This window comes from Littorina saxatilis, linkage group LG10 (assembly GCF_037325665.1).
Source record: "Littorina saxatilis isolate snail1 linkage group LG10, US_GU_Lsax_2.0, whole genome shotgun sequence".
Lineage (NCBI taxonomy): Eukaryota > Metazoa > Mollusca > Gastropoda > Littorinimorpha > Littorinidae > Littorina > Littorina saxatilis.
Window position 1 is genome coordinate 36,438,482 of NC_090254.1, and position 22,256 is coordinate 36,460,737.

At 42.5% G+C, this 22,256-nt stretch overlaps 3 protein-coding genes across 3 annotated transcripts in view; 2 read left to right on the forward strand and 1 right to left on the reverse strand.

Moving 5' to 3' along the window:
* The window catches only part of LOC138978697 (histone-lysine N-methyltransferase PRDM16-like), a 71,606-nt gene extending 65,115 nt beyond the window's left edge, over positions 1 to 6,491 (forward strand). Inside the window, exons 6-7 of the mRNA XM_070351487.1 lie at positions 461 to 2,092; positions 2,477 to 6,491. Coding sequence (XP_070207588.1) covers positions 461 to 2,092; positions 2,477 to 3,031 — 2,187 coding nt within the window. The 3' untranslated portion in view covers positions 3,032 to 6,491. The remainder of the gene's footprint in view (positions 1 to 460; positions 2,093 to 2,476) is intronic.
* Positions 6,492 to 12,498: 6,007 nt separating this feature from the next.
* Positions 12,499 to 21,096, reverse strand: LOC138978705 (chondroitin proteoglycan-2-like). The gene is made up of 6 exons (XM_070351500.1): positions 20,947 to 21,096; positions 19,859 to 19,906; positions 16,037 to 16,185; positions 14,370 to 14,522; positions 13,639 to 13,749; positions 12,499 to 12,851 (listed from the first exon to the last, which is right to left on the reverse strand). The coding sequence occupies exons 1-6, from the start codon at positions 20,999 to 21,001 to the stop codon at positions 12,651 to 12,653; spliced, it is 717 nt and encodes a 238-aa protein (XP_070207601.1). The 5' UTR covers positions 21,002 to 21,096; the 3' UTR covers positions 12,499 to 12,650.
* LOC138979072 (uncharacterized) lies at positions 18,324 to 19,814 on the forward strand. Its single transcript, XM_070351883.1, has 3 exons — positions 18,324 to 18,329; positions 18,696 to 18,699; positions 19,252 to 19,814. The coding sequence occupies exons 1-3, from the start codon at positions 18,324 to 18,326 to the stop codon at positions 19,812 to 19,814; spliced, it is 573 nt and encodes a 190-aa protein (XP_070207984.1).
* Positions 21,097 to 22,256: the final 1,160 nt, after the last annotated feature.

Consider the following 22,256-nt stretch of genomic DNA (forward strand, 5'->3'; position numbering starts at 1 on the left):
TGTCATTTAGTCGAGGTCAATGTGTCTTGTAGATGTTTCGTCACGCAAGGTTGCGCGAGTGTAAAGTCTTTTGACGGACTTCATTGAAAACTGCTCTTTCATGTTTGAGGTGTTTGTTAGGTGTTGTTGTTGGTTGTTGTTGGTGGGTGTTTGTTTTTTTCAGCGACTTTTGGTTCATTTCCATCATGTCCTTCTCTGAATCAAAACAAGAAAGTTTAGTTTATGGAACGTTTAATTTTTAGGGAAAACAAACAATCACAAGTACGGGCCGAACTAATGTTATTATGAAAACTTATCTCAGATATTGTATATATATATATATATATATATTTCACGACATTTACATTGAATAAAGTTTTGTTTAAATTTTTTTTATCTGAGAATGCGTTGATTTGACCTTAAGTTCAAACACGATTTTTTTGTGTGACTTTTAGTTTAAAAATCGTCTGTGGTTGTGCAGGTATGCCTGAAGGCATACACCCAGTTCTCCAACCTGTGCCGCCACAAGCGGATGCACGCCGACTGCCGCCAGCAGATCAAGTGCAAGGACTGCGGCCAGGCCTTCAGCACCGTCACCTCGCTCAGCAAACACAAGCGATTCTGTGAGGGCGCCCTGCGCTCTGGCATGAGGCTGTGCTACACGCAGGACAAGCTCAACCCGATGGCGCTTTCCCCAGGAGCCCAGCACCCGCCAGGGTTCAACCCCGCCTACATGAACCTCTACGGGCCCCGCCCCTTCCACCCGTTCTTCCCGCCTCTGGGAGGCGCGGCTTTCCCCACGTTCCAGCCCGGTCTGCCTCATGGTATGCTTGGACCCGCCTCCATCTCGCCTTCCTCAGTATCTCTGGGGTCTAACGGTTTCACTGCGGAGTCTTCACTGTCTGGCGAGAAAGGGTCGCGCGCCAGCCCTACCTCAGAGGACGACGAGAAGGCGATGAAGGGGAGGAACGACCTGTCTGACGGCAGCGGCAACGAGAGAGACTTCAGGTCTGGGAGCGAAGAGGAGCAGGAGCACAGCCCCAGCAAGAAGATGAAGCGAGAGCCCGGGGAGATCAGCCCTACCTATCGTAGCAGCTTCCCCCTCTCCATGTCCTCTCCCCTGAAGCTCCCCCTCAGACCCAGCCTCCTGCCGTCCAGTCTAATGAAGTCCCACACGGGTCCTCGTATTCTGGACATTCCCTTCGACCTGTCGCGTGGCTCCGGCAGGCCTGAGATCACCAAGACTCCGCCTGTCTCACACGCTAACAGGAAAACTCCGTCTCCTAAAAGCTCTCCGTCTTCTTCCTCGGCCGGTGACGCTCCGTTGGACCTAAGCGTCACCAAGAAAGCTTCGTCAAGCAGCGAGAGCAAGCCGGAAAGATTGTCGCCGGAGAGCAGCAAGAAGTCACTGACGCACGTGTTCGGCAAGGTCAAATCTCCAGTTGTGCCGGAGCCCAAGTACGTTTTCCCCACCAGCTCCGCCCCCTACCCCTTCCCCTCCCCCACCTCCCTGGTGGAGTCCATGCTGCGGATGGACAAAGAGAAGCAGATGAGCCTCAGCCAGTCCTACCAGCAAGACATAGCCAAGTTCATGTTCCCTCGCTTCCCCCTCCCTCCGGGCCTCCCGGGCTCCGTTTTCCCCGCCCTCAACCCCCTCTCCATGCTGCGACCTGACTTGGACAAAACCCTCAACAACCCCCTCCTCAAAATGGACAAGTCCGGAGGACTAGGCCGTGGGGAGGGGCAGCCCCAGAACCACCACCACCACCACCACCACCACCCTCACCACCCGTTCCCCTTCGGTTCTCCAGCCGTGTCTTCTTCCCCGGGAGCCGGAGGCCCCAGCAACAACAAGCTGAAGGAACGATACTCGTGCAAGTTCTGCGGCAAGATCTTCCCGCGCTCAGCCAACCTGACGCGTCATCTGAGGACACACACCGGGGAACAGCCGTACAAGTGCAAGTACTGTGAGCGCTCGTTCAGCATCTCGTCCAATCTGCAGCGCCACGTGCGTAACATCCACAACAAGGAGAAGCCCTTCCGCTGTCCCATCTGTGACCGCTCCTTCGGCCAGCAGACCAACCTGGACCGCCACCTCAAGAAACATGAGCAGGTCAGTGTTTCTGTGTTAGTTGGGGAAGGAGGAAGCAGAGGTGAAAGAGTGGAAGTAGTGAGAGAGAGAGGGGGGGGAGAGTGTGTGTGTGTGGGTGTGTGTGTGTGAGTGTGAGTGTGTGTGGGGGAGGGGGGTGCGTGTGTGTGTGTGTGTGTGTGCGTGTGTGTGTGTGTGTGTGTGTGTGTGCGTGCATGTGTGTGTTCTGAAGTCTAGAAAGTTCTGTATTTCAGTTGTTTGTGTGTTTCTCTTCATCTGTATTTAAAACCAACATTGAGGTGCATGGCACGACAAACGTCCTTAAACTGCACTGCTACTTTTAATTTCGCCAATTCGTACTCCAGCAAAACCTTGCACTCACAATACCCATATCTTTGTTGTTAACAGGAAGGACCCAACGTGAGTGACTCACCCACACCCGACATGGAGCAGAAAGACGACGTGGCGTACTACAGCGAGATCAGGAGCTTCCTCAGCAAGACCCTGGACCCGACAGGAGACCCCTCCTCCTCCCTGTCTCTAGCCACGCCCTCAGACGCCCTGGACACGCCCCACAGAGATCTCTCCGACGTCGAGGACGAGAAGGAGAGCGACCTGACGATCGTGGACGACGTCGAGGACGAGGAGGACGATCTCCCGCTCTCGGACGAAGCCGACGTCGAGCTGGACCCCGAAGAAGATGAAGAGATGGAGGCGGATTCTTTCCAAGAGGAGCTTAATCTTACAGTGCCGCGAGCAGAGAAGGCGGAGGCCTCATCATCCCTGGCTGAGATCGTCAGCAACAACAAGGCTGAGGTCAAAGACGATGATAAAGTGGAGGTGAACGGTGTGAGCGAGAAGGAGAAGGAGGAGGGAGCTCAGGCCGAGGAAGACGTCTCGGAAAGCAAAGAAGACTTTGAGGTGGAAGTGTCACTGCGCTCTCCCGTCGCTTGCTCCACGTAACAACAGTCGTGAAAGTATTCTCTCTAGAACTATAGAAGAACTCATCTCTTGGATGGATAGACAGTGTCGCGGTCGTCATTGACAAGATTTTTCTGTCTCAATGGATTGACAGTGTCGGTCGTCGTAGACAAGATTGTTCTGTCTCAAAACTGTTCTACGGAACAACATGTCTCTGGTACCAGAATTTCATGTTCACGTCCAAACTTGACATTTATTCTCGTGTCAGACAAGACTTTTCTGTCTCAATGGATTGACAGTGTCGGTCGTCGTAGACAAGATTGTTCTGTCTCAAAACTGTTCTACGGAACAACATGTCTCTGGTACCAGAATTTCATGTTCACGTCCAAACTTGACATTTATTCTCGTGTCAGACAAGACTTTTCTGTCAAAATCCCAACTTGGAAGACCTCCAGCTTCTTTCTCAGAGGAGGAAACTCATAAATAATCAAGTTCAGCTGCACCTTACGCGTGACTGCATATTGGACTTGGTTCGAATACGAACTCGTGTGACTTACTGCCATGTGTGTGTGTGTTATCTATCAAAAAGACTTGTGCTGTGTGCAAGTGTATGAGCTTCAACCTCAGCCAGTTATTCGCGGTGGGACTTGTGAGAACTCGCATTGAATTATGAAAAGACTGAATTGTGAATATCTAGACTGAGATACAGAGGCTGAGACTCGCATGTTGGTCTATACTTCACACAAAAACTGATGAAGGGTTGCGCTAGTCACAAAGAAGTGACTTGCTAGATACTTCAACAGAAGATTCTTTATTGAGTGTTTGTTTGGTCCAAGGTTTCCAAGCTCGCATAAACGCCGCTCCATACACTTCAAAAAAGCATAAGAAATATAACAGAGGGATATATATGAATTCACAAGCCAGCAAACAGGCCCACAACATTGCAAGCGCGCAAGCAAAACCAACCTCTGACATGGATAATAAATACTTACACACGCACGCACACACGCAGAGCAGCACACCATTCAAGCAAAATATGATTTTGTTGTTTTTATATAATTTTTTTTTAAGGAAGTTGTATTCCATCTGAGCGAATGTAAAGAAAGTTAGTTGACAGGAAGTGATACATAAGATCTCTGTACGTTCGACGGACTGCAAAGAAGTGTTGACTCCTTTCACTATTTATTTACAGACACTCAGATTTGCAAAGAACTGCTTCGTTTTTTCGGCTGATTTGAAACGTCTCCATGTATATATATGCGTGGTCACTTTCACCGTCTGCTGATAAACCGAAACAGCTCTTGGCAGAATTGCTGCCATTGCAAAGCACAGAAACCACAGGGTCAGTATGAACATCAAGAGCGTATAATTTGTGAACCTCACGACCTGCTTTGAAGTATACCATAAGATGATACATTTGTGACGCGTGCCGGCGTGCCGATTACAACTTGTAAGATCATGGGCTTGTAACTCGCCTAGAGCTCCATGTAGCCTACATCAGAAAAGAGCGGATTATACTAGGGCTCATGGCCCTAGAATAACAATCATGTATGGACTTCTTACAAAACTCACAATGACAATCCTAGAATGGCTTGAACAGTGTGAACCACGAACACTTTATGCTGACTGCTGATCTTTATTAAGTTCGGGTTTAAGTGGGTGTTAGATTCCTTATGTCGACAGACAATCCTCCGCGACATGTATTCTTTAAATTATGTGTTCATACTTGTGTAACGAGAAGTAATGATTTTGGACTGTGTGTGTGTGATTTTAATTCGTATGCGTGTGTGATTGAAAAGAATTATTTCTCATGCCATCAGTGATGCGAATTGTTTTTTTCTTCAACAAGTTGTTATCAACTGAAAGTGTTTATGCCTGGGAGTAATTTTTCGTGTTTCTTGTATCCCGTGTGTAGGCTTTAGATGACTGCTGAAATGAATTGTAAATTTGCCAATACGGACAAATCCATCCAGAATTAACGGGACCAATGTTTGAAATAATCTGACTTACACTTTAAAGACATTCCTTGTTCTTTTAATTTTTTTTTTTCAATGGGACCAAACGACCAAATACAAATATTGCTTGTTACGTTGCGGTGTTTTAGCCATTCTTTGTTGTTTAAAAGATGATTCTTTATCCATTTTAATCCTGACTTTGATACAGTTCTGTGTGTGTCAGTGTGTCTGTATACGTGTCTGGGAGAGTTTTGATCTCTGATAATTGTACTCTTCACTTTTCCGGCCATCTTGTTTCCCTCAAAGGTAATGTTTGCAGACATGTTGTCTATTACAAGAAAAAGTGTTTAACCAAACTGAAATCCATTTGTCTCAAATCCTTGGGGGAAAAAAGAACTGGTTTATGTACACTGAAGAATCTCTTGATCGCTGTGTAAATGTGTGTAAATATATACATGAGCCAAGTGTAAATAAATCTTTCCCTAACCGATACATGCATTGTACTACAGGGTCATGGCACCACAGCGCACGACAAAAGGTATCGCGTGCAGTTGATACCGCAATCATTATTGTAAGATATGTGTGGTTGTTTGTGTGGTATATACTGCTGTTTTCCACGGAGTTAAAACAGCATTTTGGAGGATAATTGTCTCATGTTTGCTCGGGCGATATTCGGTGCCCTCAGCTTTCCTAGCGTTCTCCGTGGCTATGGGTTTCAGACCAATGTCATGTTCTTTCTTTTTTTTCTTTCTTTTTGTCATCTTTGTATCCATCTGTCGGTTTTGCTTTCTTTCTTTTTAATTTGGGGTAGTAGAGGGGGTGGATGAAGCATTACTAGGATTGTTACCAACATGCTACCTAAATGTCCGTCAATTTTTTACATTCAGTTAGACTTTTTGTCAATTTCTTTCAATACTTTCCTTGGGACATACAGTATATGTACATTGTAGTCCAAACCTGGGTTATCGGTCGAAACGCTGCTGTGTGGGTATTTATTTAAGCATACATATATACATATAAACTGTGTGAGATGTGTACAATTATTTATGAGAAACTTTTTCAAAGATCTGACCAATTGTTTACCTGCTATTTCGTGATCTGACCAATCAGAGAAGTGTATGTACATTTCAGTTTGTGGACCTTTTTTTGATCAGGCAGTTTTTGACTGATGAATAGATCTGTTTAAAAAATAAATCTCTTCGTGTACATAGCCTATAACTGTTTCGCTGTAAGTGTGAAACAAGAAGTATATATATATATATATATGTATTTTTGCTTTGCTGTGATGTGTAGTTACATTGAAAATTTCTTTTCTGTTTCGTGCTTTGGTACATGCAGTACTGACAAAAACGATCATATTATGAAGATGCTAGGTCAAAATGTTTTCGTTGTTATTCAGTCTATGCAGCCATCTTGTCGTGAACGGCAATAAACGGGATAAATACAAAAGTTGTTGGCTGCTACTTTCTCTTTAGATTGTAGTATAAATGCGATTTAGTCAGAATTTGATCTTAAACACCCTTCCCCCCCCCCTCAACACACACACACACACATCCACACACACACTCACATCCACACACACACACACACACACACACACACACACACACACACACACCTTCCCTCATCTTCCTCCGTCTGAAGATTCGCCAATTACTTCAAATTCTGACTTCTGAACATATAGGGTGTAGCAAGTACGTTTTCAGTTTACTTTTCCAAACTAAAATTGTCCTTCCGAAATATGCAGAAAAGAGCATGACATTGTTATAAACAGGTACCACTGTTAGTAAATTTATATTCGCTCGTTCGCTCCGTTTTCTAATGAGCACTGTATGTTCATCCGACGACAGAAATATAAAAGGTAGAACTTTTAGCCACCAGACCAGTCTTTGTTCAAGACAGACAGTAGTTTTGCTTGCGTATTTCATTTCCAACTGATCATGATGTAATCAATTGTGTGCGTATACTTTGTAACCACGGACAATCTGAACTCCGGGGAGTTGGCGAATGTGGTGTGTACCAAAAGCAATAAAATGGTTGACTAGTTTGCAAATGATTCACGAACCTGAAACTCTTTTCCAGAGTTCGGCAATCGTCTTGCGCTAGTGAAAACCTTGTAGAAAGAAAGAAGGGTTTGTTGATCTTAATTTGTTTCCAGAATATATGGTAACTGTTTTGAATGATTGAGTGAGTGGTAATTATGTATTGCTCGAGTTAGACACGGAGAGTATACTTGTGCATGTTTGTCTGAGTCTTTTTTTTTTCTTCTTCAGCTTCGTCATCGTTGGACGATTCAGTTATTCAACACAGCATTTATAGCTGTTTCAACAGGGAAATCTATGATCCGGCAACATGATTTTTATAAATTACCCATTATGATATACAATGGCATTTGATAAGCGTTCTTTCGTGTGCGTATGAATAATCCAAAGCCGTTCATATGTGTAGGTTTACTTGTCAGTTAAACCAGCAATCTTGAAGAAGCACATGAACCATGGCGGCAGTGTGATGTCGTCAGTTTTTCATCCAACATCAATATTTATAAGCTTGTCATTTTCATGACGTCATCATCGCGTGATTGTCTAGTCTCACAAAGCGTTGGTTGAATGTGACGTCATTCAGATGACGTCACGGTGTTCCTTTTACGAATTTATCCGCTTACAGGTTTAATGCGAACTTTGTCTGTCAAATGCATCCATGTGTTTAATTTCATCACAAAAGCATGGGCTATGATGGTACTGCTGGCTCAAAATATAGTATACTCCTGACGTGTTACGCAACACGCATTGTACTGAGCTGAAATCCATTTTGTAATGACACCACCTATTTATTTGATCCAACAGTATTGTGCTTTGCATTTCACCATTTGTTGAAGCATTTTACCCGGTGTAGGATCCGGTCCGGTCCCCCCTCTGAAGTAGTCCCCCGGGGGACCAATTCGTGGCAAAAACTGCTCTATAATGGTCCCCCCTTAGACATCCAGCCTCGTTTTTCTTAGGCATTCAAGCCATTTTCAATCTATATCTTCGTCCGGTATTATGTAGTGCACAGACAGCAATCTCTTTGTTTGACTATATTTTGCAGAAAATAAAATAGATCTGATTTATAATGCCGTTCAAAAGAAAAATCACATGAAATAAAGTGAATAATAAATAAATACTGATAAGAAGAAATGAAACCAGTCTCTGATTCTTTCCTTTCTTTTCTCTGAAATTGCTGGTAACATTACTAACATTGTAACAAGAAAAACGAGGCTGGATGTCTAAGAGGGGACCATTATAGAGCAGTTTTTGCCACGAATTGGTCCCCCGGGGGACTACTTCGGAAGGGGGAACCGGACCGGATCCTACCCGGTACATTATGATGTGTACTCTGTTCATACCAATCCATCCTCTCCTATAATCATAACACTATAGTACTGCTGCAGTTTTGTGTAAAACTGACTGCTTATATTAGATTTCAGCGCTAAACCTGATTCGAGAACCAGTATTGATCGTTTTGATTACAATTGATGAGTTGTTGTTTTTTTCCTTGATTTTTTAAAAAATGAACTCGTTATCTCAAAAAATTACAGTCCCGTAGTTAGAATTGATTTTGATTGTCAAACTGTGAACTTCTTGTGGTTATAAAATAAAGTAAACTTCAAAAACACTGCTACCTTATCGTTTTGAGAAATGTTTTTCTTGCTTGTTGGTGTGTGTGGTGTGTGTGATGTTTGTGTGTGTGTGTGTGTGTGTGTGTGTGCGCGCGTGTGTGTGCGTGTGTGTGTGTACGTGTATGTGTGTGTGTGTGTGTGTGTGTGAGTGTGCACGTGTGTGTGTGTGTGTGTGAGTGTGTGTGTATGCGTGTGCGGGCGCACCTAGATTGCGTGGGTCTATCTTTGCACTCAAAGATCTATCTTTAATTAGTGATTTACATTTTAACAAAAAGAGGACACAAAAGCAGGGCCGTAGCAGCCCTACCTGCCACTCCGGCCATGGCCGGACCAGTTTTTTGTTAAAAAAAAAAAATCGTCTTCATAAGCTTCAGCGCTGTGTTAGGAGGAAGGAGGGGTCGTGACTTAGATCGCACAATGACAGCGTTAAAGCCATATGTACTCGATGACTATACACGCTAATTGCTTTACCAACAGCTAAATTAAGTTCCCTGCAAAATATTGTGGTCTAGGACCCCTTAAATGTTGAGATATTTGAATTTTTATTTTGATCTAGATCGTCCTATTTATATATTTGCCAACAGAGGGAACGTTGACGCAAGGGAAATAACTCCGCGTCTTTGTTGACATCCTCACTTTTTCAGAGGCTAGAACAAGCTGTAATGCATGTATATGGTCCGCGCATGGCGACATATCGTCATTACATGGTCTTATGGTGCGTTTGACATCGATTATGGGCAAACTACACTTTGTAAACACGGGAGTGCGTACATATGCCTTTAAGCGAGAAATTGTCACTAATAGTTGAGGAGAACATAATGGCCAGGGACCGTACCTTTTTGAGTCACTTGAGAAAAAGTGACTCTATGTAATCGGTCAGTGTTAGTCTGTCCGGCCGGCCGTCCGGCCGGCCGTCCGTAGACACCACCTTAACGTTGGACTTTTCTCGGAAACTATCAAAGCGATCGGGCTCATATTTTGTTTAGTCGTGACCTCCAATGACCTCTACACTTTAACGATGGTTTCGTTGACCTTTGACCTTTTTCAAGGTCACAGGTCAGCGTCAAAGGAAAAATTAGACATTTTATATCTTTGACAAAGTTCATCGGATGTGATTGAAACTTTGTAGGATTATTCTTTACATCAAAGTATTTACATCTGTAGCCTTTTACGAACGTTATCAGAAAAACAAGGGAGATAACTAGCCTTTTCTGTTCGGCAACACACAACTTAACGTTGGGCTTTTCTCGGAAACTATAAAAGTGACCGGGCTCAAATTTTATGTGAACGTGACTCATTGTGTTGTGAATAGCAATTTCTTCCTGTCCATCTGATGCCTCATATAATATTCAGAACTGCGAAAGTGACTCGATCGAGCGTTTGCTCTTCTTGTTATTTTTTGTATGGCCGGACCACTTTTAGGAGCTGTGCTACGACCCTGAAAAGCAACCAGATTTGGTATTATGAGTTATTTCTAATATGCTGACTGTTAGCAAATGATAACAAGACATGTCGAGAAAAAAGATATCAAGCATGAGCCTTTTAGGCGAATGCTGATATCGTTTGTGAGACATGTCTGTTATCATTTGCTAACAGTCTGCATATTAGAAATAACGGGAGGGGGGAGGGGGGATCTTAAAAGGAAAATTCCACTGTACGTTAAACGTTCGCGTTATCTTGCACAAGTTGCTCTAGTAAGCATAAACAGTCATAGTTTAAGGCAAGTTTAGTTACCATTCAACTTACGGAATGAACTGTAAAGAAGCTGTTAAGCCGTGATTTGTAAAAATGTAAACACTTTTTACAAATTACGTCGACCCTAAAACCGCGATTTGTAAAAATGTAAAAATGTACAAATATCGCATTCCACAAAGTAAATACATGCCTTTTATTATTATTAATATTTGTTGTTTAGAGCCTCTGGGGGGTGGTTTGGGCCGAATAGGTAAAATATTACGATTTTTAGCATAACAAAGAAAGAGAAAACAATTCTAATATATCCCTTGACTTTGGGGTAGCGCGACTCTGTTGCTGCTAGCTTTCAACTGCCGGAAAGAAGCGACCCGAATTTCCCAGAGATGGAAAAATAAAGTAATGAAAGCAAATATTGTAAAAATAATAATAGATCCCTTTGACTTTGGGGTAGCGCGACACTGTTGCTGCTAGCTTTCAACTGCCGGGGGGAAGCGACCCGAATTTCCCAGAGACGGAAAAATAAAGTAATTTTTTTTTTTTAATCTAATAGATCCCGTGACTTTGGAGATGACAAGAAAATATCGGGCGCATTTACGTGATTTTTAAAACATTTGTTACAAATCACTGGGCGCGCCCCGTGATTTGCAAAACTGTTTTACATTTTTACAAATCACGGGTTAACAGAAGCGTTTAATTTCGAAGGGGTTCACAAGGGAAACATCGTGACATCGGCGCAATCATTTTGACAAAGGAAAGGAGACTACGAGTGTCGATCGAAATTATTAAATGTTTTGCAAAGACCATGACAGCAGTTTTCTTCGGTCTAATTATAGGCCTACACAAATGACCAAATTGTGTTTAGTTTATGAGCTCAATCGTTTTTACATCAATTAGCATTTGCTTTGATAAGATAGTGAGTTGCATCATATATAAGTCAATAATGCCACTGCGTTAATGAGTATAATTTATGGTCGGTTTGGAATACTACATGACCCCTGGTTGCAAAATGGAGGGTCACCGGCAAAAGCGGTCCAAGGGAAGTAACACTTAGTAAAAGGTTTGAGCGCTTAAACTGTGATTACTTCCCCTGAAAGATGCTCGATAAAATAATGTCTCCGATTCGTGTGTGTGCGTGTGCAGGGGCGGATCAGTTGCTTTGTAAGGGGGGGGGGGTGGGGGGGTGCACTTTGAATCGAAAGTGAATGTGATGGGCGCTTCGCGCCTGAATTTGCTAGGGGGGTCCGGGGGCATGCCCCCCCCCCCCCGGAAAAAAATTGGCTCAAAGAAGCAAAATGGTGCCATCTGGTGCCATTAGAACTTATAAATTAATGGTCATAGAATCAGCTTTCCAATTATTTTTTTTTCTTTTTTGCTGGAGGGCCCTGGTGTGTGTTTGTGTTTGTATGTGTGTGTGTGTGTGTGTACGTGTATTTAATGTGTGTGTGTGTGATTGAGTGTGTGTGTATTTGTGTATGTGTGTGTATGCGTGTGTGGGTGTGGGTGACGTGGTGTGTATGTATGTGTGTGTGTGTGTGTGTGAGTGTGTGTGTGTGTGTGTGTGTGTGTGCATATGCCTGTTTATGTGTGTGTGGTTTCGGGGGTTTGTACGTGCGTATGTGCGTGCGTGCGTGCGTCAGTGTGTGTGTGTGTATGTGTGCGGGTTCGTCAGTTTGTCACAGTTTGGTTCGAGTGTGTTTCAACCAGTCAAGTCTCTCTGTCTCTGTCTCTGCGACTCAACCGCCTCAGCCACACTAGAACACAAATGACACTGAATGCATTGGCAAGTATAGACGATGGTAACCGGTTATTTTCGAGAAAGTACCGAACGTGTTTTTTTCACACGCTTTCAAGAATGACAGATGTATCTGCATGTTTACCAAATGTAATGATTTGTCAAAAAAAAAATCCTCCGACAAAACGACAAACAAGAAATTCATAACAAAAGAGACAACAGTAATTTCCATTCAAGGTGTTTAAGATGATATAGATGGAAAGAAAGAAGAGTAGACATTCTATTGAACGTCAAACACAGAAGAAATAGTTATTTTTGGAAACTGAAGATGTTTTGATATCTCTCATAATTATTAGGATGAAAACAAAAACAAATAAAAAAACAAAAAACAATTCGTGCGTGCCATAGGGGTGGATGTCTAAAAGGAGAGAACGAGAAGAAGAAAGAAGAAGACAAAAAACAATCAGCCTGATTTATTTTCAATCCTTTTTAATATGTTTTAACCAACAAAAAATGACCCGTTTCACAAAATACAAACGCGTTTTAAAACAAATATCAAAAAAATAAAAATAAATAATTCTTGTCTAGTTTTAACCCTTCAACCGTCCGGAGCACTTTAACCCTCTAACCGACAACATTCTGAGCGATCTGAACGAAGGCCGAAGCGCAGACCTCATAGTACTGGTTCCACACCAGACCACTGGGGCAAGCGACCACGAAAGCCTGACCAGCGTTGTCACACTGTATAAACTTGTTGGGGTCGGGGTGGGCGAAGTAGTAGTGGTTGCCTGAGATTTGCGGAGCGGTGCAGGGATTTTTGAATTGCTGGAGAGAAAGAAAAGAAAGACAAATAAACAAGAAATTCCTTCGAGGTAGGAAAAACACCCCCGTTGGTCAAAGGGAAATAACCATTCTCACTGCACCCATTCTCACTGCCACCAACTGAGAAGGTTATTTCCCTTTGACCATGAATATGTTTCTCTATAAGTCCTTGTAGAATCTTAATCCACCAATAACTCCCTAACCGTGTGTTTGACTGGTCCCAATTTTTGTAAGGACCGTCTCAGGAATGTATAGAACCTGTTCACCAAGTTTGGTGACGATCGGTCCGTTCATTCTTGAGATCTATATGCGAACACAAACACACAAACACACAAACAAACAAACAAACACATCGACCGAAACCTATACACACCCCTATACCGGGGGTGTAATAAACACAGGTGTCAAGTCAAAAGTTAGATTGTGTAAAATTGTGTCAAACTGTCAAGAAATTATTTGGTTTTTCAATTCGAAGAGTGTATGTTACCCGGTTATGTCTAGCAGACGAAACCTATTTGAAAATAGAATCCCGAATCTAGCAAATGTCAGCAAGTTTCACTGCTGCCAAGCGCAAACAAAATAGGTTAACATGGAGAATTGCCGTCTGAAAAGACTACCCTAATGGAGCTTGTAAACTTGCGATAAGTGAACTCTGATGATCTAATTGACTTTAAGGTATATCTGGACCGAACCGAATTGTGTAACTCTTTGGGGGATCTGAGAGAGTTTTTTTGTAGTGTTATTTTGACAGTGAATACATGTGTCTTTCAGAACAGGCCTTTTCCTTTACCTGGGCGTTGGGGAAGACAGTGGGGTTGACGGCGGTGGTGCCAGCCACGTACACACAGGCAACACGGCTAGAGTCCCACTTCAAGCCGCTTGGGCACTGCAAAACTTGGACCTGCAAACACAACAACAAAATCTCAAACACTGTCGGTTTTTTTTTGTTGTAATTTTTTGTTTTTGTTTTGTTTTTTGTAATGCTGTTTCTTGTTTCATTTTTTTGTTTCATCCTCTCTTGCTTGTTCCGACGCTTGTTCCTTCTCCCAGTAGCTCTCACGCCGCCCCCTCCCAGCACTCACTGCAACATCCACCCCTGAACTTCATTCCGCCGCCGGACTTGTCAAATTAATGAGTCAACCAGTGTTGGTCAGACACCTGGGCACCCTCACAAATTTACAGACACTCCAGGGAAAGATGTCAGGCCGCTGTCGTTGTTGAAGTGGGAAACTGTATACTGAGGACTAACAGCGATCTAAAACAATTTTGTTTGGCTTGTTAAACACAATACATGTTGTTGCAACGGTTCAGATTCAAACTGATACAAATTCTTCGGACTTGTTTTGAAACCGGACAAGGAGAAGTTCAACATCATGACACGCGTCCAAGGCAGTGGCCTCTAATCGCAAAATAACTCTTGCAAGTCCCAATCACGGTGTTCTCACCAGCTGCTTCTAATTAATTGTTGCTATTTTTGTCTTGAAGTGGTAATTCGCTGAAGTGTTAATACGCTTTTCTCACCTGGTTGATACCGGTGCACTCATAGAAGCGCGTGTTGTCGCCGGGGAAGGGGAAATAAACCTGCCCCCTCTGGAGGGCCTGGGCAGTGCAGGGCGTGGTCACCGCTGGAGCCTGGGTCACGATGACCTGCTGGGCCTGGCACGAGGTGGTGGCCTGGTCAAAATATAGAGTACAATTAATTGACGGCCGTGAGGCATTACGATTGTCAACTTAAAAAAAAATGTACACACAACACACATAGACGTAACAAGAGGCGAAGCCATCAAGGCTCACGTAAGAAATCGACAAACAGTAACACAAACTCAATCACTCCGTCACACACACACACACACACACACACACACACACACAGTGACACACACACAGAGAAAGAGCATAGGTGAAACTGTGCACTGGAAAGCGAGACACTAGATCTAGATCTGTCTGTCTGCATGTAGCCTACTTACAAGGACACGACTGCCAACTAGTCTCGGCGCGCTCAAAATAATAATGACCGAGACTGTCAGTACTTCCTTCGCGTGACGTCTAACCCTCTTACGTCATAATGTGACGTCAATGTAATGTGACGTCTTCAAATGTTAGAGTTTCTACCACAGACATACACACGCACAGACGCACGCACGCACGCACGCACGCACAGACAGACAAAGTTACGATCGCATAGGCTACACTTACGTGAGCCAAAAACCACTCGTGCATAAAAAATCAAACCCACGAATGTACGACGTGGGAGTTTCAGCCCATGAACGCTGAAGAAGAATAACTTGAAGTACACACAACATACAATGAACAAACCTGCATTATACAGGCTTTAGAAAAAAATGGACGAGAAGCATTTCGAAACAGACCTGAATAACTTATGATTCAGGGCGGGGATGTTGCTCAGTCGGTAGCGCGCTGGATTTGTATCCAGTTGGCCGCTGTCAGCGTGAGTTCGTCCCCACGTTCGGCGAGAGATTTATTTCTCAGAGTCAACTTTGTGTGCAGACTCTCCTCGGTGTCCGAACACCCCCGTGTGTACACGCAAGCACAAGACCAAGTGCGCACGAAAAAGATCCTGTAATCCATGTCAGAGTTCGGTGGGTTATAGAAACACGAAAATACCCAGCATGCTTCCTCCGAAAGCGGCGTATGGCTGCCTAAATGGCGGGGTAAAAACGGTCATACACGTAAAAGCCGTGGGAGTTTCAGCCCATGAACGAACAAACAAACAAACCTATGATTCTTGATGTCTTTGACTTTTGTTTGTTGTTGTTTGTTGTTGTTAATTTTCGTTTTATTGTTGTTGCATTTTTTTTCGGGGGAGGGTGGGGAGGGGGCTCTCCAAAATAGAAGTCTGGGGCAGTCAGAGCTTAAGTCCGACCTTCGAAAGTAGCCCAAAGGCATGTGTGTTCAAAACGTCAATTTGAATGTTTGAACCTTTTTGACGTCAGACCCCGCAACGTAGACGTCAATCAAACTATCAAGCTTATTAGAGTTTAACCGACCCGAGCAGTTGCCAAGTAATTATGTTATAAAAGTACTCAGTCATGCATCGAGTCCAATGACCAGAGTGATGTCATTTCGGGGAAAGAACCGTAACGGTTATAATGCGACAGAAATATACGTCATTTATTTGATGACGTCACGTGCTACAATCTATTCAGATGTGATGACGTCATACTAACCTGGTTGTAGACAAGGCCAGCAGGGCACTGCACGATGTAAGCACGTCCCAAGACGTCACACTGCACAAACTTCGTGGCGTCACCGGGAACTGCGTAGTACACGCGACCTTGGCCGCTCTGGCATGGGTTAGAGGTCAGCTGGAAACCGTCTGCCAAAACACAGTTAAGAAGCTTTAATGAAAAAGTTTTCATAAAAAAAACACCACAAAACAATTCAACAATTGTAATACAAATAAATACACGAACAACTTGGATAAGCCTGCAGAATAGCACAAACTTCTGATTATCAGGTTATAAACACAGTCATAGCTAGGTGTATAAATTCTTGAATACAAATTACAACATTTGTTTCCACCGTGAATGCCGCGACTCATATAAAGTTGTTGCGTTCGTAACAAGCGAACAAAACCGACTTACTTTTCACGCGTTTTAAATCAAACACACATATATACACACACATACACACACACACACACACACACACAAACAAAATAAACACACACACCGGCACACACACACACACACACACAAACACAAACACACACACAAACAAACAAACTCTCTCTCTCTCTCTTTTAATTTTTTACATGAACTTGTTCAAATGTTCAGAGTGATGCTTTTGTTGTCCTTGAAATTGTTACACAATGTGCAGAACGTCTCATCAAAGCAAAAATACAAATTCATTGAAATATTGAAGCATAAAATGTATGTTTTATCATCATTTTTGAACATTCCCAAATACGTTTATCTTGTGATTGTCTATCTGGCGTTCACTTGTCCAGATTAGCACCAAATCAAGAGTATAGCGGATTAGTACTAGTAGACATAGAAGCTCATAGTAGAGAACAATATCTTCCTTCTTTTTAAACACGGAGCCGTTGAAATAAATTTTAAGTAATAAATAATAAATAAAAAACCCTAAAACTTTTAGTAGTCGTACACAGTTTTCAATTAGACAATCTTAAACGAAGGAGGCAGAGCGCTGTTTGGAGGTCTGATAAACAAAGGGAAATAAGCGATCAGAATGCAATTAGAGCGCTTACTTACCTTTGTGTGTCAGATCATTCAATAAGACAAAACTGCCGAATCAGCAAAATGCCATTGTTACCAACCTTCCCTCCCACACTTCAGACGTTTGTGTAATCGCAATCGGACGCTTAAGCTCCCGTCACACGGATACACTCAGATGTGTACAGTAATTACCCCAGGTGACTGTTTGCCCAAACAGGGAACACCAACAGCACCTTGGCGTGTGCTATCTTCTGAATAAACACCAACATGTTACGCGCACTATCACTGACCAAACGCAAACATCCTACACGTACTAGCACTGGACACCAATGCCACAACTTGTGAGAAGTACAGTGCCCCCCCCCCCCCCCCCCCCCCCGTATTTTAAGGCAAAAAAACCCATAGGTGTGGTTAAGGTAACATAGCCCCAAAAAATAGGGTAGGAAGGTAGGCAATCACTTTTTTTTTTAAACTTTTTTTTCTAATGTGTACAAATTAAACCTACTTGACAGGGAAATAAGTGTGCGACTCGAGCGCTGTCGCTTTCATTGCGTTTTCTGCACTCGTTTTTATTTTTATTTATTTTTTTTTATATATATACACATGTAATAAAAAGTTATAGGGTCGGCCCCTAAAAATAGGGTAGGTCGGGTTACCGTAACCACACCTTTTTTTCTTTTTATTTTTAAGATCAACAAAAGTCTGACAAACTCAGGTCTTAAAAGGGTGGAAAATCCAAAAAACAGATAGACTGCTAAATTTCCAAAAATTCAGAATAAAAAACAAACAAGAATGGTTTGTTTGTTTGTTTGTTTAACGCCCAGCCGACCACGAAGGGCCATATCAGGGCGGTGCTGCTTTAATTTGACATATAACGTGCGCCACACACAAGACAGAAGTCGCAGCACAGGCTTCATGTCTCACCCAGTCACATTATTCTGACACCGGACCAACCAGTCCCAGCACTAACCCCATAATGCCAGACGCCAGGCGGAGCAGCCACTAGATTGCCAATTTTAAAGTCTTAGGTATGACCCGGCCGGGGTTCGAACCCACGACCTCCTGATCACGGGCCGAACGACTTACCACTAGGCCAACCGTGCCGGTTAACAAGAATGGTGGGTAATTGGAACGTTTATCATTGACAAAACAAAAACGTTACATTTACAACGTTTTTACATTGTGACGTTTTGTTTTGTCAAAAATAAACGTTTCAGTTACCTACCTTTTTTAAAAAAATTTTGTTTTATATTCTCAAGAGGGTAGGAGTCCTAAAATGGAGGTAAATTCACAAAGGTTATGAACAGAAAATGTGAGAAAGCAGGACCTTAAAAATTAGGTAATCCTAAATTGGAGGCGGAGGTGGGGGTGGGGGTCTTAAAAGGGGGGGTTTCACTGTCCTATCATCGGAGAAGCGACGCATGTTTGGTTAGGGAGTTAACACTTCCACCAATACTTCAAAGACTCGTAAAGGGAGGAGGATCTCACTGATAATCTATTCAGGTGAAGATAGATGGCTAATTGCAGGTACCCAGTCTGCTAATGAGAAGATGTCTGAACAGGTATTGCCAAGACTTCTGAGAAAGGAAAAACATCGTTGTCGCCCTGGAATTTTGGCGTAACCCGATTCTTGATTTGTGTGCTTTAGACAAGTAAATCATTCTCCGTGAAAAATAATTATTCTCTGAAATACGATTGGCAATACAATATTTAACATTCTTTTATCTTTCTATCCATTTCAGGTACAATTATAAACACCATTTCATAATAAAAATAATCAGTTTAGGCCTTCTACTGAAAAGCTGTCTAAATTACGCCAAAATTGCAAGACGACATCCAAATGTGGGTTTCGAATGACAGTGCAGAACTGAAAATTTTGGGAAACACAACAACAAGAGCAACAACAAAATCAACAACAACAAACAACAACAACAACAAACAACAGCAACAACAACAACAACAACAACAACAACAACAACAACAACAGTGCAGAACTGAAAATTTTGGGAAACACAACAACAAGAGCAACAACAAAATCAACAACAACAAACAACAACAACAACAACAACAACAACAACAACAACAACAACAACAACAACAACAAGAATTAGAACAGACACAAAAGACAAGAGAAAAAGATCAAGAACTGACACAAAAAACAAGAGAAAAAGATCAAGAACTGACACAAAAGACAAGATAAAAAGATCAAGAACTGACACAAAAGACAAGAGAAAAAGATCAAGAACTGACACAAAAGACAAGAGAAAAAGATCAAGAACTGACACAAAAGACAAGAGAAAAAGATCAAGAACTGACACAAAAAACAAGAGAAAAAGATCAAGAACTGACACAAAAGACAAGAGAAAAAGATCAAGAACTGACACAAAAAACAAGAGAAAAAGATCAAGAACTGACACAAAAGACAAGAGAAAAAGATCAAGAACTGACACAACAGACAAGAGAAAAAGATCAAGAACTGACACAAAAGATAAGAGAAAAAGATCAAGAACTGACACAAAAGACAAGAGAAAAAGATCAAGAACTGACACAACAGACAAGAGAAAAAGATCAAGAACTGACACAAAAGATAAGAGAAAAAGATCAAGAACTGACACAAAAGACAAGAGAAAAAGATCAAGAACTGACACAACAGACAAGAGAAAAAGATCAAGAACTGACACAAAAGATAAGAGAAAAAGATCAAAAACTGACACAAAAGACAAGAGAAAAAGATCAAGAACTGACACAAAAAGAAAAAGAAAGATAGAAATTCGAGCACAAAATTGTAAACAAAATTCCAGAAGTACTCACTTGCACAGTTGTTTGTGCCAACAGCGATGATTTGTCTCTTTTCCCGTTCTGCAAAATGAATTTTGGTAACTTCATAGCCAGGAATGTATTTGACTGGACATACTGTTTAATATGTGGAATCTTGAAGAGACACTCAAAGTTGTCTTTGTGACTTAGATGCGGACACAACATGACAATAATGAAGATCTCTGAAAGAAAGGGACATAAGAACTTTTAACAAAGTCAATAACACTAAGGGACAGTTATGCAGAATCAGTCTTCTGGAACCAGAGATAATAAGAAGAAGCGTTGAAATAAAAACGATTTTCAAACCGAAGCGAAAGTCAAGATCAAGGGTAAAAGCGTACACTGTGTCTTATCTGCATTTCTCCGAGAATTACCAGCGTGGATATCTGGTGGCGCGTTTGTTCCATTGAACTAGTTCTTATTGTGTAGCCCGTGTCAGGTAGATAGTAAGGCACCACTTACTCTGACTAAAAGTGTCTGGACAGGGCCGATGTCTGTACTTTTCTTCGCAGATTGTGAGACTGAGATAAGATGACCCTATCCTAATCCAAAGCATGTGAATAGCTACGACAAATGGCATGACTGTGTTTAAGTAGAATGATGCTTTTTTTTTCCAGTGTAAACTCCTAAAAAGGTTTGTACAAACAAACACGATCGTCTACATTGGAAGAAATTTGACGTTGCAATGGCTTAGTGGATAAGACACCGGCCTCCTGTATCGAAGGTCGCGTGTTCGAATCGCGGCCACGCCTGGTGGGTTAAGGGTGGAGATGTTTCCGATCTCCCAGGTCAACTTTAAGCAGACCTGCCAATGCCTTATCCCCCTTCGTGTGTACACGCAAGCACAAGACCAAGTAACCACGGAAAAGATCTTGTAATCCATGTCAGAGTTTCGTGGGTTATAGAAACACGAAAATACCCAGCATGCCTAAATTGCGGGGTAAAAACGATAAAAACCCACTCGGGCAAAAAACCACGAGTGTCCGTGGGAGTTTCAGCCCATGAACACAGAAGAAGAAAAAGAAGAAGAAGAAGGAAGAAATGTATCTCTAACTGAAAAATGAATAAAGTGTTGAAATTACCTGGCGCTGCCACAGCCAGACCCAACAAAACCACAGCAACGAATTTGGCCAACATGGTGACTGTCTTTGCTCTGCCGCTCACTGTCGTCTGCTCAGAACTGTTCAGTGTCAGTCGTGTCAGTAGTTGTCCAATCTCGGACTTATCTCTGGACTTATATACCCCCTTGATTTTCCTGGGAGGCTAAATATGGAAGGTCATTTGGTTGTGGTTGTATCTACCGCTTGAACTATGCAAAGATTTGCTCCCCTTTGGAGGAATTGTCACATCCTCTTCGCAGAGCAAGCGCAGTAGACCTTGCCCTTCCGGTTGTGTCCGATTTGGCTGTGGTTAGAATACAAGGATGGGTAGGGTGCAGGTACAAATCGGTTTAGGTTGTTTTTTAGCCTTAATTAGGTGCGACCAAATATACACACACACACGCGCGCGCGCACGCAACCACGCACGCACTGACGCACGCAAGCAAGCACACAAACACGCACGCACGCACGCACGCACGCACACAGCACACACACACAGCACACACACACACACACACACACACACACACACACACACGTAAACACACACACCCACACACACACAAACTGAAAAGGTACTCCGCCTAATGATTCTCAAGTGAAATGTTTGGAGACCGAGGATTGAAGCTCACAGTTGTTTAGTTTGTTGAAATTTGTTTTGATAAGTACTTCAGAACTGATGAGTATCAGCTTTTTACATTTAGTCAAGTTTCAGCCGGTTTTTGGTTTCATCGGCTGCCGATGTTTTTGTTCCAGGAGAGTTTTTTTTTGGCATTTTAGATACTAAAAAAGCTGGACCCCAACTTTTGCCGGTTTTTTGAATTTTCCAGGTTGCACCCATGAAGTTTTGACTAAATGTTTTAACATATAGAGGGGGAATCGAGACGAGGGTCGTGGTGTGTGTGTGTGTGTGTGTGTGTGTGTGTGTGTAGAGCGATTCAGACCAAACTACTGGACCGATCTTTATGACATTTGACATGAGAGTTCCTGGGAATGATATCCCCGGAAGTTTTTTTCTTTTTTTCGATAAATACTTTTGATGACGTCATATCCGGCATTTTGTAAAATTTGAGGCGGCACTGTCACACCCTAATTTTTCAATCAAATTGATTGACATTTTTGTAAAGCAATCTTCGACAAAGGCCGGACTTCGGTATTGCATTTCAGCTTGGTGGCTTAAACATTAATTAATGACTTTGGTCATTAAAAATCTGAAAATTGTAATAACTTTTTTTTATATAAAACGATCCAAATTTACGTTCATCTTATTCTACATCATTTCCTGATTCCAA